At 39.9% G+C, this 19,828-nt stretch overlaps 1 protein-coding gene across 4 annotated transcripts in view; it reads right to left on the bottom strand.

Annotated features, from left to right (window-relative positions):
* The window catches only part of phldb3 (pleckstrin homology-like domain, family B, member 3), a 33,745-nt gene extending 13,917 nt beyond the window's left edge, over positions 1–19,828 (bottom strand). For 2 of the 4 annotated variants that reach the window (XM_075466064.1, XM_075466067.1), the window contains exons 1-6: positions 19,398–19,828; positions 8,791–8,946; positions 8,386–8,496; positions 7,876–8,013; positions 7,294–7,422; positions 2,405–2,593 (exon numbers count right to left, since the gene is read on the bottom strand). In XM_075466064.1, the coding sequence (XP_075322179.1) occupies positions 2,405–2,593; positions 7,294–7,422; positions 7,876–8,013; positions 8,386–8,496; positions 8,791–8,937 (714 nt within the window). In that variant the 5' untranslated portion in view covers positions 8,938–8,946; positions 19,398–19,828. Of the gene's footprint in view, positions 1–2,404; positions 2,594–7,293; positions 7,423–7,875; positions 8,014–8,385; positions 8,497–8,790; positions 8,947–9,168; positions 12,250–19,397 lie in introns of those variants that run through there. The other 2 variants (XM_075466066.1, XM_075466065.1) reach the window with 2 other exon arrangements.

The raw sequence follows: 19,828 nt of genomic DNA, 5'->3' as shown, positions 1-19,828 counted from the left end.
ACAGGGGGTCCGTGACCCCCAGGGGGTCCGCGGAGGTACTGCGGGGGGGTCGCGAAATCTTTGGTTGATTAGACGATTTAAAAAAAAAAAAAAAAAATTAATTTTTTTTTTTTTTTTTTTCCAAACAGTTTTTTCTCACAAATTGTGGGCAAACATGTGCCATCCACAGATGGTTTGAGGATTCATTGTCCCATCTACATGCAAACACTCTGGAGTCTAAATCCCGCCGGCGGGATTTTTTTACACATCTCCAAAAACACATCTGTAACTCTTTGAGTTTTTGTCATTGAAACATATAAGTGACACCATTAAAAACCTTGAAACTTCTAGTTTTCAAATATATATATATTAAAATAAATTATATAGGTGGCCCTTTTTAAAGAGAGTGAACAGAAATCTTTGGATTTTCTGTACTCTCAGACTGCAGCAGCTTCCTCGGCCACACCTATCGCTATTCACATGTAAAGTACCAGGTGATTGAGTGGCTATTCACAGGTGAGAACACGCCCCATTCAGCCAGCATGTGGGGGAAGGCAGCAATGTCCTGCCAGTGACAGACAATTATCACATGGAGAGTGACAGGGGGGTGGGGGGAATCAGGGGTGTTACACACCCATCTATTTAGTATTCAACTAACAGAGAGACTGACTGGAGTCAGAATTACTTTTTTACAGTTTGTGTGAAAACAAAAAAACCTTTCTGACTGCACTTTTTACTTTTATGCAGCCAACACTTTTGTTTACAAGGTTCAACCTTCAAAAGTCTTGGCTAGATATATTTATAGTGTGTTTTCTTGCACTGTTTGAAGACCTCTAAAACTTGTTTTTTTGTACAGTTGTGTTTCCCCTCAATTTAAATAAAACTTGTTTGTATTACATTCACTTCACTCTCATATTGTTTTTTGTTAGGCTTTTCAGAATACAACCATATGTGTCACTTTTGCATAGATGTTTACAGTTAGTTGAAATACTTGAAAATGTCAAGGTGGTGACAACTGCCTCAAAGTCTCTGAAAAGGCCTTAGACTCCAGGGGGTTAAAGTTAAAATCTGTGGATTATTTGAATAGCTCAGTGTTGTATGCAAGATTTTTGTTTATAAATGGCAGTGGCACGGCCACCCTGTACCTTGCACATGTTTAAAATAAAAACATGAATATATTAACCTGTGTATTATTTGAATAGCTTAGTATTGAATGTACAATAACAGAGGACCTATGTTTATACACGGCACTAGGCCCCGTTAAATATAAAACACAATTGTATGCCATATAAATAGTAGGGGGTCCCTGCTCCAACTCTCCATCAGTTTGGGGGTCCCTGGCCTGTAAAACGTTGAAGACCCCTGCTTTACGCAATAAACCAAGGGCGTGAAATAAAAGTGTTAACATGTTCCAGTCCTCTTGAAATGACATTGGGAATCCTGATCTTGAGTTTTGAGCTGTATCATCACGGTAAATCTCTATTTTTTTCGTTGTAGCATGTCTGAAGTGCAGTATGACTATTATACCCCAAAGTTAACATATTCAACATGATTTTCTTTTAGTCACAGTGCTGAAGCCTTTAAAAAAAACTTTCCAAATCCCCTCACACGTTTTTGCTCACCATCATCTCTCCTACTATGTTTTCCTTCTATCTTGGTCTGATTTTTCACTCATGGTAGCCTCTGATGTAATTAAGCTCTTTGTATAGACTCGTGACAGAATCAGGGTCACACTCTTAGGTAAAGAGTTCATGCTTCTGTCACCATATGAGGGACGGAAAAATAAGGAGAGCAAGTCTTAACCGGCAATGACAACCATCAACTGTACTGCAATGTTGAGATGAAATCTATCCAAGTCACCTCATCTGGGGTTTAACATGTTGTAGGCAGTAAGTAAAATAAGAACATGTTTTACTTGGCTATAATGCAAAAATACCGTCTAAATGAGATGCATTACTTGCTATGATCAATGCCAGTAACTCTGTAATTATTGTAAGAGAGGCACAATTTTGTGACGTTGAAGTTCTGGTCTGACCTCTCCTTATTGAACTTTCAAAGAATTAATGCTGAAGAAAAACATTTAATCTAGAGAAGCACAAAGCTACATCTTCACATTCAGATACATAGTAATGTTCTTCCAATAATTTCACTTAATACTGTATGTATGCTATTAAAAAGGTGGAAATGTTTATATAGATTTTGTTGCAGTATTGGACTGCAATGTTGAGATAGCTATTGATTTGTTGTTTTGTCAATATGCACTATGCACAAGTCTGACATCACCAGTCTACACTGAGAGGGAATTCAGACGAGGGTAAACACAGATACGGAGCACATGACATTCTGATAATCAGAAAATCCTGCAACACATCAGGGAGCAGCTGTGAAATTCTCTGAAGAATTCTATCTGAGGCACATTGTTTACCTGTGCTGTTTGGACCACATGCTGCTGACATGAGATCTCCTTCTCCATCTCTCCCTCACTCTCTCCCTCCTTCCCTTTTTCCGCTGTGCTCTCATTCTCATCCTCCTCATCGATGCCGCTCTCTCGCTCCAAAACGCTGAATTCCCAGTCCTCGAAAGCACGAACTGCAGCTTCCATCACCTCCTTCTCCTGCAATTAAAAACAACAACAACAAAAAAAAGGTACAAAGGTGGGTGTGGGGCAAAGCTGACGTGCAGAGCAGGTGGTTACAGAGCCAAAATGGTGCATTTGTGTATGGACGAGTCGGCCACTCTTACAAGCATGTTGTCGATCATTCCGATTATACAATGCTAGTTTGCTATGTGTAAGCACACACTGATATGACACTCAGCCACTTATGTCTGGTGTGTGTGATGTACCAAAGGTGAACAGCAGGTGAACAATGCATCATTTAAGCGCATCAACAACCCTTCATAGAAACGGATTTCCCACATGGCAATGTAGAATATGCCCTACCAAACTGTAAAAAAAAAATGGTTCAAGAGAGGTTTGAGGAACACAATGAGTTAATGATGTTGCCTCGGCCTCCAAATTCTCCAGATCTCAATCCAATAATGCAAAAGTGAGATGTGCTGGACAAATAAGTCAGACCCACGGAGGCTGCACTTTGGAACTTACAAGGCTTAAAGGTATTAACTGCTTGGGGCCAGATACCAAAGCACACCTTCATAGTGGGCCATGCTTTGATGGGTGAGGGCTGTTTTGGCCATGGAAGCGGAACCTGATCAATATCAAGGTGTCATAATGTTTTGGCTGATTGGTGTATAATTAAACCCTAGATTTTTTTTTTTTTTTTTTAAATCATTCACTATACAATGTCTTAAATAAAATTATCAGGACCTCTTTAGTATTTAAAAGTGCAGTTGAAAGTACAAATTAAGACAGTCTTATAATTGTAATACCTGCTCTCTTACTATAGAAACAGCATACACCTAAGTCCTCTGTGCCAAACCCTGTTCTAAAACCCTGCTCTTTTAAAAAAAATCTGACATGTTACAACAACCTGCTGCATGACTGCACCAAACCTGTCATTAACAACTACTTTAGAAACAGATTGGTCTCATCTTGTTTGGTCACATTCACAGAAAGAATAGAACACAGAAATGTTTCGGGTGTGTAAAACTCACATCAGGTTGAGCAGGTATTGAACAATCACACATTGTATAAAAAAAAAAAACGGGAGCCAGCACTGACTTCAACACACCCTTTGTGTGAGACAGCTGTTATGCGTAAAAACAGCAAACTGAGTATAATTTACAGTTTGATGTTTCCTTTGGAGAGCTGCCCACATATCTCAAATGAAAAAATGCTCCAGGACCTGTTCTCATTGTGAGGATTGATGTTTTATCCGGTTTAAATTTGGCATGATTCTATTTTTTATTTTTACTTCTTTATTTATTCAGTCAAAACAAGATGAGATGATTGACTTCACATCCTTCATTTCAAGAAATCGAGCCAACCATGGCCATGCCAACACACAATTAATGTACTGTAAACAACAAAAAAAGAGACTCTCAGTTGCTCAGTGGAGCTCCCTTTCTCGGTCCTCTCTGAACAAGCTCTTAGTAGGGATGAAGTCTGGTCCAACTGTTTCTCGGTTTACAGTTTCATAATCATAATTACTGTATTCTGTGAATATATATTTATTTTTATTGTTTTTATAGTATGTATAGATCTCTTCGTCTTATTCTCTTTTACTGTTGTTTATACTATAATTTGGTTTATGTGTGTTTACTGTTTGCTGCTGCATCAAAATAATTTCTCCTTGCAGGATTAATAAAGTACTTTGATTTGATTCTCCCTCAATTACTGTTATTCCGTAGCCTGACTACGTCATACTCACGATTCTAGTCAGAATGTGAGTCTGATACCGCTCGATAGAGTTTTGAATATGGGGCGTGTTTCAACCGAACCAGGAGAAAAAATGCCTTTTCGCTCAATTGGATAGACCTACAACCAATCAGAGCAACGTAGTATGTGACGTAGATTAAGCAACACACACTTGTTGTAGGAAGGACGGCAAAAACATCTTTTCTATCGATAAAAGCCTTTATCGCGTTCCTCTGTTCGTCTTTCAAAATGAATGCAATGTGGAGATCCTGTAGAACAGACTCGATGGCAGAATCTACACATCCTAGCTCTCCAGCGGCAGCCGTGTTCAGCTCTTTAGTGACGTAGTCGATAATGTCCCTGTTGATCATCTGTCCATCATCGTATAAAGCCCGCCCAGGCAATCTGATTGGTCCGACCAATTCTTGGTTGGGCATAATGATTTCCCAACTGAGCAGAGCCAGACCGAACTTCCCGACCAAATCTTTTATGGAGGGGGCTAAGTTCGGCTGGCACCCAGGCTAGTTATTCCGCCCACTTGCAATTTGTTTTTTTTTCTAAGGAACTAGACCACTGTAAATGGTCTACACGACCATTTGAAGAATACTTTTGTTATTTTAATACCTTCCCAGGTCCTTGGTGTGTGGGCTCTTGCTCTGAATGATGATGAAGAAATTATAAGACATTTTGTGTGCTAAGATCATCCAAAGAAAGGCTGCAACAACAGAGAAAAAGTAGATTCTAGTATTTTTGATGACTTTATTTTTTTTTTAATTCCATTATATTTCTATTGACTATCTATTATTTCTATAAAATGTTGACTTTATCATGCTTTCAACTCTCTCTATATATAACCTGGTCAATGACCACAGGGGAATGCTATAATCTCAGATGACTCAATCCAGTTACACTAATTAAATTCTTAAATGGATCTAAAGAACTAAACAATCCGTGTAGCCAGCTCTGACTGGGTTCAGCCACATTGAGCAGTTATGTTGTGTGTGTATATATATATATATATATATATATATATAAAAATATATAAAACCATTTTCCACATTAGCGTAGAAGAATTTGCAGAATTATGTCTCCGCAGCTGCTGTTCACACATGCACTTCACAGCAGGAGATTCTCTGCTGGAGATACACTGACAAAATTGAAAATACTCTGAAGTGATACACAGGAGGAGCGCAGCAGGGGATGGGATGAGGTTTCCTACTTCTCTGTTATCATGATACTTTCTGTTTTTAGATAACTATGACATTTCTGGGTGTATCCACAAACGAGTGAGAGGGAAGCATCATATAGGTCAGGAGAAAAGAGAAGGAAGCGGCAGCTGTTATTAGCTTGCAAACTCACGCACTGTAAATTCACACATTGGCCCTCATTTATCAAGCCGTCGTAGAAAGAATCGTTGATATGAGCGGAGAACTCGTCGTACGCAGAGGCTCAAGTGAGATTTACAGAACATGCGTACCACACCAATCCCATCGTAAGACCGAGCGGCTGTTGATAAATCCGGCGGCTGAAATCCATCGTAATTATCCTAACCACGCCTTCTACAAAAGGGGGTTGAGAGGCCGCACCTCTAGAATTTGCGACATGGATAGACGAAAGGCGGCAAAGAAACGGGACGGCTGTCAACAGCGTTGGCGATGTAAATCGCAGACCGGACGAGTTATGTATTTTCCCCTACTGTGATGGTCAATAAAATGTGATAAACTCCAGATTAAATGAAATCTAAAATTGAACGATGTTTTACTTTTTCTCCAATAAGATCAGGAAGAAGTGGTCCGATATGAAATTCGCCACCAAAGAAGGTCGCAGCTCTCCGACGCACACAAACGGGGAGGGGGGGGGGGGGGGCTCCGATCCAGGTTTGGATTCGAGTGCCTTGGAGGAGAGGGTGGCTGGCCTGATCGGAGCTACGTCTTTTTTCCTTGAATAACAGAATGCTTACCAAAAGTCAGAATAGCTGAATACGTTCCTCTCTCCTCCTGAGCGCTCTTGGCTGTGCAGGCTGGTGGTAGGGATCTCTGGGTACGGGGTCCTCTGGATGTACATCTGGAAATGGCACTCCATTTTTTTGGGCAATGTATGGAGAACCCCGCATGCAATAATAATATTGCATACCTTTTCGGGCGTATATAGAAGGGTTCCCCCCACAGCCGAGAGACAGATCCACCTGCCCTTTAGGAGCCCTAACCTCTCCACAGTGGCACGCGTGCGCGTATGCGTTCAGTGTGAGGGTGCGCGGTTGAATAATGAGCCATCACTCTTCCAATTACGGAGTTGTACTTGTTTAATTTATTTAATTTGCGTTTATGTTTATATTTATGTTGAAGTCAAATAAAACATGGGCCTTCTTTGAAGTGATAAGTCTGTAATTTTAACCTAGGGATTTGTTGCGACTCATGAGGCACGCACTAGTGACGCTGCTGTTTATGTATGCTATTGCAGTCACCGCAAGTCAAAATGGAAAAGTGCGTACACGGCTTCAGACTTGTCGTGGCGATTTCATCTTTCCTGCGCTCACGATGGATTTGATAAATGCCAACCTTTGCGCAGAAAAGAACGTACACACGACCTACGCATGTTTTTCGTCTTACGCAAGTTTGATAAATGAGGGCCATTGTCTCAGTCAGTCACTTTCAGAAGTTGTGACTACAGCAGAGGCAGGATAATCAAAGCATGAAATCCAAGCAAATTTGCTGAACAATTGGTTTCTCACATGTAGCCCTCTGGACAATCTATAAAATTCATAGCAGCAGACAACATGCGAAAATGTCTTTTACGTTTGTGTTTTCACTGGAGGAGAGACAAGTGTTCAAGACCTAATGTTAATATACTTACTTCTGCTAGTTTTGTGGATGTTTTCACAAACACAAAGAGGAACTGACCAATCCAAATAACTCACATGAACAATCTTAAAAACTGTCATCAATGTGATAAGTTTTGTTTTCGCTTCCATTCAAACTGAAAATGTTAAACCTTCCCACCTGCCGCAGCTGCAGAGTTAGCTGTTCTCTCTGACTTTCTGGCTGACTGGGAATCAGTTTCTCTTTATCCTCACACCTCCTCTTCAGCTCCTCCACCCTGCCCCTCTCCTCCTCCAGACTCTCTCGCTCCTGCAGTTACAGACACAATAAGACAAATAAGAATAAGTGAAACAAGAGTCATCACCTCGCTCTAGAAAAACAAGAAGCATTTACATGGAAACTGGCAACAAACAAAGATCTTTTTCACAAGTCCCACAGACTTTTATGCTCTAAGTAGCTGCATACCAAAATGTAAAAACCTCAAACAATTATTGCATGGGAGCTGACCTATCATTGACATGATCTTGTGTTGATGTTATTGGATCACTGCTTAGCCCACACGTTTCCACAGAATCCTACAAGTAAATTTTTCTGGCATGACTTTTTATCCCTAGACTAAACCTTTTAAATGTTATGTCAGCACAAATAAGTTTGTCTGGTCTCCAACAAGGAATGCAGGTATGGAATATGAAGACATGACAAAAGAAATTGCAAGTAAATTGAAAAACATAAAGTAAAAAATAAGGTTAGTGTATCATTTACCTTGAGTCTGTCTGCGTGTTTGGTTTGCTCTCTGTGTCTGGTCCCTTGTTGAAGAGCCTGCAGCTTCTGTGTGTGTCTGTGCAGCTGTTTTTTCTCCGTCTGTAGCTCTCCCTGCAGCAAGGCGATCTCCAACTGCAGCTGAAGGGACACAAGATGTGACCAAGCTGAATCATATCAACCAGACCCTGAGCGAGTCAGAGGGATGCATTCTTTCACCATGACTGTGCTGGTGTTAGGAAGCTGCACGGTGTTTTAAACGGACGGGCTTCAGCAGAAACACTGTCTCATTATTTGAATGTTTCTTTAAACACTTTGTCTTGGATGTAGTTTGCTGAACCTGCAAACATTTAGTATTTTGTTTTCGACAAAAGACTGCAACTAGTTTAATTTACAGTTTATTGTCTCAAAATGCTATGTTTTGAGCAAAATCATCCTAAATCAATTACCCAATGTTATGTGACAATAATATGCTTTTTGTCCAACTGGACAACAACCCACGAGTGCTCTTACCTCAATCTTCAGCTCCTCCTTTTGTTGGTTGATCTCTGCTATGCGTTTTTGGAGCATTGAGGGTGATGACAGGACCCTCAGTGAGCCCACCTCCAACTTTTTGATGCAAGACTAACAGATATTGAAAAAAGCAGACAAAATTGTCACATGCAAGCTGAGAAGCAGTAAACTTGTTAAGTGCAGCATGGATGATTTACTGTTTCAAGATTCAAGAATAACCCCGCCTCTCGCCCATTGACTGCTGGGATAGGCTCCAGCCCGCCCGCGACCCGATCGACGGATCCAGCGGTATAGATAATGGATGGATGGAAGATTCAAGAATAAAAATCTTCCTTGATGAAATGAGAGCGATAGTGAGTATTTTTTGACATCACCATCATCAGCGGCTTCGTCTCACTCATTTACCTTCTCACTCTCCGTGCTGCTGCTCTCCGTGTCTGACTCTGCCCCTGAGGAGGAGGGACTCTGACCTCCAGCCACTCTGGTGATCCAAGGCTGCCGCAGATCCTGCTGCCACTGGCTCCTGGAGTTTTCCATGTTATGTTGGGGCATTTCTAAAGGCTAAACCAGAGGAGGCAGTTAATAGGAGCATCAGAGAAGGTGAGGTGGGGGTTCTGGCTGACTTTACTGAATATTGTTGTAATTTAATCTGCTGCATGGCTGAAAGGGTGTGCGAGATCAGGTGACATTTCACCCAGGGGATATAACAAGTGAGAGATACAACATAAGTACTTTAAAACACAGAAAACAGAAAACCACAGAAGTTTGTGACGGAGAAAACACCTCGCTTTGAAGAGGAAGCAACAGCGAAAGACGAGGTAGAATTCAGGATGTGGGTGGTGGTTTGTGGTTGTGTTTCAGGGTCTCAGTTTGAGGACAAAGGCATGGCATACAGCAGTGTTTTGGAGGCTTTCATGTTCAACAGAAGAAAGACAATATATAAAAGATGGCAGGTCAGAATATGCTTTGAAGTACTGCTACATCGTACTTTTTGTCTCTCACATTCATGTGGATTTACCCAGGCAAATATCATTATGTGTAGTGTTTACCAACTTCTATATCAAAGTGTTCCCCAACAATTGGGAATACGTCCATCTACAGGCCTATTATCCTAAATTCTTTATGCCATGTTGCCCTTTCGCCGTCATCTATGTGGTTTCTCTACACACAAAAACATGCACACCAGCAGAAACTTACATGTACACAGACCAAAACTAATTTGTGGGAAATTACTTTTTCTTGTTGAAACATTTTCCCACCATTTTCCCTGGCCCTCTGTGCTCTACTTCTTTCCCTCCATCCATACCTTATTAGGCCGCAGGGATTGAAGGTTGAGTGGAGGAACAGAGATAAATATACAGCTGAGATATGAGCGACGGCTTCCAAACATCAACCAGTACACTGGCATTCAGGGAGACAGGGGAGAGATGAGAAGGCATGAACAGACAGAGGGAGCAGAGCACAGTAAGAAGTGAAAAGTCTTGTTCATTGTAATAATCGTGTAAAGTACAGCTTTTCTGACCTGCGCATGGATGAAGAAAACAATGATGTTTCCAGAGCAAACACGTCTATCATTATGATAAGAAGTAAAACCTGAACAAATGAGCAAGTATTTATGTACTGAAATTGTATTTTAGCCCCCTCTCTAACACAGTTATCACCTACTTGATAAAAGGGTAAAAGTGCAATAATAGACCTCGAGGTATACAATTTTGCATGGTTCCAGTTAGAATATTAAGTGTTCAAATACTGATAGGAAGGGTCCCATTACATGGAAGCCAGAAAAAAAATTTAAAAAACTTTCACAGAAATATTTGTTAATAGAAACAGCACAAATATCCAATCCAAATGAACAACCTTATAATGTGTAGATCATATCTAGTCATGATTCCAAAGGGGGCATAAAAAATATGCACACAGTAGTCACTTCTTTTTATCTATTATCTTTTTATCTATTGTATAGCAGTGCGTGTAGCATTCATTGTTCTGATTTCAAAAGAAAAACTCCTCCTACGGGAGGAGCCTGATGCAGAGCTGCTGCTCCTCCACTTTGGCAGGTGTCAGCTCAGGTGGTTTTGGCCATGTAATTAGAATGTCTCCTGATCACCTCGCTTTGGAGATTTTTGGGGTACATTCAACTGGGAGAAGAACCTGGGGTAGACCCAGAACTTGCTGAAGGGATTATAGACCCCTTTTGGTTTGGAATTGCCTGGGGATTCCCTAAGAGGAGCTGGAGAGTGTCGCTAGGGACATGGATGCCTGTGCTTCCTTTTTGGACCTGTTGCCTCCACAACCTGACTTCAAATAAGTGGAGAAAAATGGATGGATGATGGATTTAAGTGACATCAAATGCTCAGAAAACACTTTCAGCTCCTGAAATTACAGAAAGATGATACAGAAAACTATATAGATTATAATTCTAATAAAACTAATGCAATATTTGTGGACATGTATTTGCCTTTAATCTTTTCTATCCGGTATGTGCTGATCCTTTTTTTAAGTAATACAGCATCAACAAAAAGAGTTAATTTCTATTAGTTTAACTATGAATAAAAATTACAGTGACCATAACTAAACACAAAAAGCACTATATAACTGCTGATGTGCATTTGTTGTCAATAGCAAAGCAACAAGGCAAACCTGGAGGCTGTCGTGTAATCTTCCCCACTTATGACGCAATATTTATTTCCCACTTTCAAGGCACATCAAATGCAGTATAACAGCCTGTTAGGCGAACAAAACCATCACGAGGTTAAGGAGAACACTATTATTACTTCAATGCAAAAATAATTCAAAATTAAATATCGGTAGTTAGAGAACCAAAATACCTAAATATAGGCATCTATACATACAGCAGTGAAAACAATACCCTTCATATTGCCCTCCCCTTCCAGGTTAGAAACTATGTTAGCAGCTAAAAATAGGATTCATAGGGTGAAGTTGTTCTGCCCAGAAATCATATTATTTTTACATTTTTCGATTGCTAGTGTATGTCAATCATGTTAAAAAACAGATGAAACAGAAAATGCAATGTTTTAAAAGTTCACACAGATTATCCAGCAGATCATCACACAGGTTGGTTCTTGGATTTCTATGCTGTGTTACAACATGTGTTGGTGTATTGTTTTGTACACTATTTCAAGTAACCTCTAAATCATGATTGAAAACATCTCTGAAAGAGCTATGAAACCAGTTTCACTATCACAGGATTATTCAAGAGCAACTTATGATTTCTCCCTTCTATACATTATAGCTTCCCCATAATCTCGTCTCGACATCTGGATTGAAATTTGGCCTACCACCAGCATTTTCCGCTTTGCTCTCTGACCTTCCACTGTACACTTAAAGCTGTTGGCTTCTGTTGAAAACAAGGCAAAGAGAGCATCATGTGGAGTTAACAGCCTTATCCAAACACCAGTACGAATGTTTGACCTCCAACTAAAGTCCAGTCAGTTACCTTTTCAGTCGAGCAAGAGGAATTCAGGAGAAAAATCCATGTTAAACCACTAGTTTCTTCAAATGCAGCAAAACAACAGGCAAAACGAATGCTGATATGATGCACCGATGAAACAAGAAAGAGTAAGACAGTAAAATAATTATGAATTGGAAAAAAAACAAAATCAGCAGATGCAGAAAAAAAAAATAGGGCAAAGTTCAGCCTTGGAGCCAGATCAAAGAACAAAACATAGTTTTGTGCCCAAAATAATTGGACTTGATTGCAGGGAGGGGAGCGCCTCTGGAGAATAAGATAGGAGAAAGAAAAGTGAACGGAGATGTAGTTCTGCATCCTGCGCACATTTCTCTGTGTGTGCATTATGTAAGAACAACTCTAAAGGAACTCAAGGCATAACTCTCAGCTCTCAAACTGAATGGAAACACACCGTATCTGTGCCAATTTTAAAACAAACCAGCAAGAACGGATTCACAAACAGAAGCTCACAGTCAGACCAGTGTGAGGGAGTTTTGTAGATTCAACAAAACAACAAGCAGGGAGGACAGGAATGCTTCTCATGTCAGATAATCTGACCATGTGCTTACATCAGCAAAGTCTTATCAGTCCTTCTTTCAGTGCGAGGCTCCACTGAACTTTCAGACATCTCCATTTATATTGACTGTGTTTGATCTCAGCTAATCCATACAAACAAGTCAGTCAATATTTGGTGTGTCCTGCTGCATGAGAGAAGTGACTCAGTCTGACAAATTGGATTTCATCCGGAACATTTCATTAGCTGCTATGTTGTGTGCCACTTGAAGAGCTTACTTGTACACAAAATAAGGCTTTGCAGTAATCATGTCCAACAGAGTCAACAATTGTAAATCATGACAGTTAAATTTTAATTTGACTTTGACTTCCAACAACTTTAAAAAGAACACAAATCAGGATGAAACTATATTTGTCCAGCATTCCGTTTTGCTGTCCTGTTTTGTTTTATGTTATAAATCCAGTGCACCCTCTCCTACAGCAGTGCACCTTCAGACCCACAAGAAAATCCCAAACTCACCCCTCACCAAGCTGTTTCATAACTAGTTTCACTCTAACTTCAGTTAATATCTAAAATTAAATGTGTCTGATGAGGAACAACAAACACAAGCCTCTTTTAACCCATTATCAATAAATCTAAATGTAACTATAGTGCCTGCATGCTTCTCCCTTTCATCGCTTGTCATAATTTTCATGATTATAGTTTTTCCAGGTTAAGAAACAAGGGTTTTAGTACACATTGGCAATTTTGTCAGTTTTTTTTTCCTGTGAAGCCACCAGAAAGGGTTTCAGAAAGGGTTAAAGATCATTAAATGCAATAATTCCCCAAATCAATGAGATAACATAAAATAATCATGATCTCAAAACTGTTCAAAATGTTTGTGATTAGGATTTTTGCCATCATCAAGCAACCTGAAAAAAACAAACACTGAATGACCCTTATCAATGACCTGAATCCAAGGCCTACACTACACACAAGTCAACTCCGCTGCCAAGGTCATCCACGCCTGCTGTTAGAAGCTAATGTGGCTTTTAGCCACGAGCCTTCACTAAAGATAAAGAAGCAGGCAACATGGTTTCGATGAGATTACTTCTTTCTAACTCCGTACTCAAGTCACAAAAGCTCTAAAGCCAAGTCAATGTAATCAGTGCATTTTTTCCCCCAAAACTTTAGAACGTCAACACTGGACCACACTGAATCAATAAAACTCATTGCATGTGCACACTGCACTACAGTTTTTACAGCATCTTAGTATATTATCAGCATATTTCTGACCAAGCGATGTTAAACTTGACAAATCATATTCGATCTTTGATTAATATGTTTCTGTGGCTTGTAAACTGCATAATGTTCTACACCGTAATTCCCAGATTGCAGCAAAACCCCACAACAACACTCTGAAATGACCTTGCCCCTGCCTGGACCCCTCATTGATGAGTGGCAAAGCATTGTCTACGCAAAACCATAAAGTCAACACTGACAACAGCTATATTCCACCACCTATGTTCAGGACAAAAGAGCTCAAACGATGGCATGCCCTGTGTGGGTGTGAATGCTGATTACAGCCTGTCACCAAGCATTCAGTGTGAGAGAGCTGTAGGAAAACATGTCACAAGTAGAACATGTGAGCATAACTGCCCTGTAAAGAGGGGTGGCAGTGTACAATGACGCATTAATCCACAGAGGCTTACAGGTCAAGTCATTCGATTCAGTTAACTGAAAAATAAAGTAAGTCAAGCCTTAATTATACAGGTACAACCAGTTTCCTAATAACTAATTATTCTTATGATACAGTTTGGATAAATATCACAAAGACAGCAGTTTCAAACAAAGCATTAAAACTACATCATAAAAGTCTGTATGATCCCTTTAAATAACTGACTGAAGAAAAGAAAAAAACAACTTGAAACGGAGAGTGAGCTGGCTCACAACTGCTGGGAACTTATCTCTGGATTACTGTGAACTTCAACGCAAACAGCAGACAGGAAGTGCGGTCAAGTGAAACAGAAAGTCCACCCTTTCTGTTCTAAAAAAATATGCATACACACACACACACACACACACACACACACATACATATACATATATATATCCCACAATAGCACTTCAATGAGATTGAGGTCTGAGCTTCAACTGGACTGGATTGCAACACCTTGATTCTTTTCTCTTTCAACCATTTTGCTGTTAATTTGCAACTGTGCTTGGGGTCACTGTCCTGTTGCATGACCCACTTTTGGCCAAGCCTTAGCTATTGGACAGATAGACCAATAACTAACACTAGAATATTTTATATATATATATATATATATATATATATATATATATATATATATACATATATATTTTCACTGACTGTATAGGTGCCCAGGTCCTGTGGCTGCAAAACAAGCCCAAAAATCAGCCCTTCACCACCATGTTTGACAATTAATATGGTGGTATTTGTGCTGTAATTAGTTTTTTTCACAGTGCTTAAACATTTTGGCTCAGTTTTTGACGAACAAATATTAACATCGTGTAATACAGTATTTGCTGTATGTTGTTTATCTGAGGTTGTATTTTCCTAATTTTACAGCCTGGTGAGGACCAAATTTTTTTTGTTTTTTAACTACTTCCTGATTCGTAGAACCTACAAACTGAAAGAAGGTATACTATTTTTTTCATATGACTGGATGTGTTAGCTCCGTGGTTTGAAGTAGAATTTACATATCGCCTCAACAAGAGGACACCTGGTTTTTCAACTAAGACCCACACAGTTTTTAACAAATCTATTCCCACTAAATCAGGTCATAGTAATTGCAAAACACCTTTGGAACATTGTTGAATAATGTAGGTATACATGATCAAAAATATTTGGGATTTTTTTTAAATCTTTTCATTGTCAGATTACTTCCCAGCACATCAATGTGTCCCTGGAGTCCAAGACCTTTGCAGAAAATTATCCAATTCAATAAAAAAAAAGTAAAATAAATAAAAAATAAACTAAAACAGATTCTTTCATGGCTCCAAATTCTAAAGGATGCTAAATTAATACTAATAGTTTAAAACTGCTGACTATGACTGTTATATTAGATTACTTTCAGATGATTTGTCAGTTATGAAATCAGTCTAGATTTTCATAACACGACACACATTAAATTTATCAGTACACATCAGAAGATTGTATTCTAAAAAAAAAATTGTCTGTTTGCCACAAATGAAGATAAAAAACATGTAAACCAAAGCATCATCCTTTTTTTATAAGTTTAAGTTGGTATTAGAAGCACCAAAATATGGTCCAAAATGTGGGAGGACTTTATATTAACTGCCAGGAACATTACTGCACAGTGGAATAACACACATCACAGGGGCATCAATGACCCATATGATAAAATACCTCTTTAGTTATTCTAAGTGGCTGCCTCTCATGTGCAAAAGGCATAAAACCAAGACGAGCTATTACACATAACTAGAATAGGACTATTCACATATTTCGGAGCCACAATTAAAGGCTGTGACTTCAATCAAACAGACCAATCTGCTGATTTTAAAACATTTCTGTTCAATAACAGACCCGTCATCATCACAGCTCTATCTGATGCATACACTGTGTGCAGAGAGAATGAGAAATGTTTCTGTTTTTAACTGTCAAAATGGAGACAAAGTTCATAAATGACCACTTTCCTTGCTCTGGATCTGCTCTACTCCTACCCTCAAAAGAAAAAAAAAGACCAAGAGGGTTCTCCCCCTATAATACATGTCCAATGAACATTCATTAATGTTTATTTACAGTAGTCCTGCCTCCTTACAGCAGATTCAAATGAAACTGTCCATGAACATTCAGAAAAAGTGCAGTGTCACCTGACAGAATAAACATGGTGGACGACCCTCTGGACCTGCTGCATGTTGCTCCTGCTGGCTCGGTGCCGAGTACCAGGAAACTGTCAACGCAGTATAAGATTGTGAGCAGGAAAAGCAGGTGACAAGAGGGAGACCTGACTTTCACCCAGCTGCTGTGAGACTGTTTAAAACGTGACAAATCCTGCCCAACACCTGGGTAGCATACATAAGACAGAACAACTGATGCTGCTAAAAAAATATCAGTATTCAAAGCAGTCTGAATGAGGTAGGAAACTTACTGAAAATTAGTAACTAATACGGAAAGCAAACACACCGAAGCACTTTGAAAATGGGATAAAAAGTATTTACTCAAGGTGCAATTCTCTCCATTTCAGTGGAAAATTATCTAGTTCCAAATCTTTAGTCATCACTTCAATGGAAGCTTTCCGAGTATGAAATCTTTCAGCAGTTTCAGTCATCCCTTGAAAATGTCGGGCTCTGGCATATATCTCACTGAATCAAATATCAGACACTTCTTCAGAGCCTGACCTAAAGTTAAGGAGAAAGCCAGAGTTGCAAAAGTAGAAATACTGGTTTCTAAGCATGCAACCGCAGTTTGAAATATTCTAATCCTGTGCCAGTACTAGGGCCAAGTTTAGAGGGTTATAATAAGTTTTCCTTTTAAAACCTAATGATGATTTTCCCTAATGTTAAAGGGTGTCCAAGCACGAGCCCTGTAAAAACATTTCACTTAAATAAAATTTCAAGAACTGTTATTTTCACAATTATAATCAGAGTAACCTCTCTAATAAAAAAAGAAAAGAAAAGAAAAGAAAACAATGTCTGAGCCCAGATTTTTCAGTTTTCTGAACAACATTAATTGTACATTACGAAGAGCAAGTTGAGTTTTTTGCTCTATTAGTAGCTCCAACTGAACAGACTGCAATGCAGCCTAAATACATGTCATACTGAAGGGTGCAAATCATCACCTTCACCTGTCAACAATACTCCTCTCTCAACTTAAAGCTATAGTTATAACCCTGCAACAATTTCAGGTGCATTCTCTCGGTGATACTGAAAGGCAAACTGGGACACATGAGAAACCAGTTCAAGAAAAGAGCACACAAATAAACCTTGAAAATAACTTCCACAAATTCCATTTCTTAGTGTTACCCGTACTCCTTCATTTTGAGCGTCCCCTTGCCACTTAGAACAATTACTGTACAAAATGGGACACCCCTTCAAGAAGCTGATGCATCAGTTGTTGCTCATTCCTTTCATGTCAAAAGACACAACATAATCCTGTACTGTTGTTGTCTTTTATATGCCATTTTTACGCCATAACTAGTGTGTTCATGTGTTGTTTTTTTCCTGCAATGTGAGAGCACCCACGAATAAATGACGACCGAGCCTTTTCCCATCTCCAGCTATAATGTGTCCTTCGCATCTAGTCACAGAAGCCGAGTTACATCCAGTAACTACTATTTCCACCTGGCAGGCAACACTGAACTACTGAAACAGGAAATTGATGGCATTACCCTGTATCCTACAGGCTGTGTGGACTATCAAGATTCTTTGGCAGTTTTCCGCAGCATATTGGAGAAATGCAAGAAAATAAGAATGGCTTTAATATCTGGCAATGGTGGTAGAAGAGCATGGCATGCAACAGTTTTTGCTATCATTAACCAGCAATAGCGTGCAATAATGTTTGTGACTTCTATTTATGTTTGATTTAATTTTATTGAACTGAATGTTAATCATGCTGTGTGGAAATTACTCGTAACAAGATGTTTGAAAGGCTTTGAAGCTCTGAAACTCTTGCCTGTCCCTTTATTCCCAAGGCATGAAAACGGAGGGATGGAGCTAAGTGGTTGGGCAACGAGTGAAAGGGATTGGCCCTTGTTCTCCGAATTGAAGATTTGCTGTTCATCTCCTGTTATTTTTTATTTTCATCGATTTATCTATCTGGCCAGTTGTTAAGACAAAGGAAGCAATTAGAAAAATAGATGTGGCAGATGATGAAATAGTTGCACTCGATTTCCCCTACTTTCTTAGAAACTCAATTTAATTTAAACCTGAAAACGACAGGTTTAGAAGTCAAATTATTTCTCGCTGGATTCCTGGTTTTGTGTGTACGTGATCACCGTCACATGGTTTACTGGGACAGTTACAACAAAGACCAGTTATAAATACATTATAAATGACACTAAGCCTGTGCTTTCCTGTAACTGCATAGTGGGAACTCTACATGAATGCTTTAAATGTCACAGAGAAGTGTTAGAAATGTTAATATTCGCCATCTTTGTGCTGCACATGCATCTACCTGTGGGCTTATACAAGAATTACACATTATCAATAAAGCAGGGATGGGAATACCGAAAGCAGACATGAAGCCATGATGTGTGGAAATCTCTCGGGATCTTATCAACTCCCAGCCTGCCTCTGGGTGTCAGCTGTAATAGAGATTCCTTTGGCCTGAGTATATCTCTGGGAACTGTGATGCAATAAGGAGTGATCCATTAATGACGGTCTAGAACACAGGGCTCAGACACAGATTTGTCCAATGGCGGTCCACACAAGGTGCGTATGTCTGTCCGTGAGAAATGGAAAAGCTAAAGGTAGAAGTCCCCAGACAGGAACCCCCCCCCCCCCCATCCCATTTCTAGCAACCCCACCTCAGCCTGCTCTCCCACCCACTCTGTTTACCCACCTTGTGCTGATGGAGGGATAAAATACCTGATATGCCAAGGTCTCTGTAAACAAAGGGGGGGCATTTAAGTACACTTTGGTTATTGTCATGGGACAAGGTTTGACTAACAGAAATCTGTCCCAGAGAAATTTTCTGTGAGTGTTATAAGAGATAAGACATATCTTAGCTATGCAGATCTGGGACAAAGGGGGGTGAAACATTAAGAAGCACAAATTAATGACTCATGCCTATTTTATTATCACAGCTCAATTTGCAATAAGGTAGATCATCAAAAATCAGGAAGCTGTATGTCACCGTTTTGTTGCAATATGAGAGACAAAAGAGCAGATTCTATCAGCAACAGGGTGCTTCCTTCTTTTCCAGGTGAGTAACAACATATTATTGTCAGTCTGCTCCGGTCTGCTTCGTGTTTTCTAACCGTTAAAGTGTGACGTCTAAAGGTCTGCCGACTCTGTGACAAAAATACATAATACGTGTTTAAAAGCAAACAAAACACCTCTTACCTGGAAAACGTGTTCCAACTAAAAACTGCGAGAGATGTGGGTCCTTGTGTTCATAACAGACAGGCGACGCCGGACAAAAACCACGGGGCGAACTTTTACAGCTGTTTCACTTTCCCACCTCCACCTCAGCTGTTTGTTGTGAAGCCGACAGGGACTTTATCGCCCTTTATCTGCGGACTTTCTCTGCCCCGTTTTGATTGAATCCTTCTCGGGGAGAAATGACAGGATCAGCTCTTGCGACTTGTCGGCGTCAACAGGTGAGATCGAGTTGAAATCACGCGGAGGAGGGTTCCGACGGAGGCGGGTACCGACGCGCCGCAGCGTGAGGGCTTGTGTGTGCAAACGAACAACTCATGTGACACTTTGCACCCATAGTTTGCGGCTGATAAAACTTCACACACAGTCGGTTTCTGTGCTGTGCGGACAACACA

Source organism: Odontesthes bonariensis, chromosome 5 (genome assembly GCF_027942865.1).
Source record: "Odontesthes bonariensis isolate fOdoBon6 chromosome 5, fOdoBon6.hap1, whole genome shotgun sequence".
Taxonomy (NCBI): Eukaryota; Metazoa; Chordata; class Actinopteri; order Atheriniformes; family Atherinopsidae; genus Odontesthes; species Odontesthes bonariensis.
This window is presented reverse-complemented; position numbering and strand designations above follow the sequence as displayed.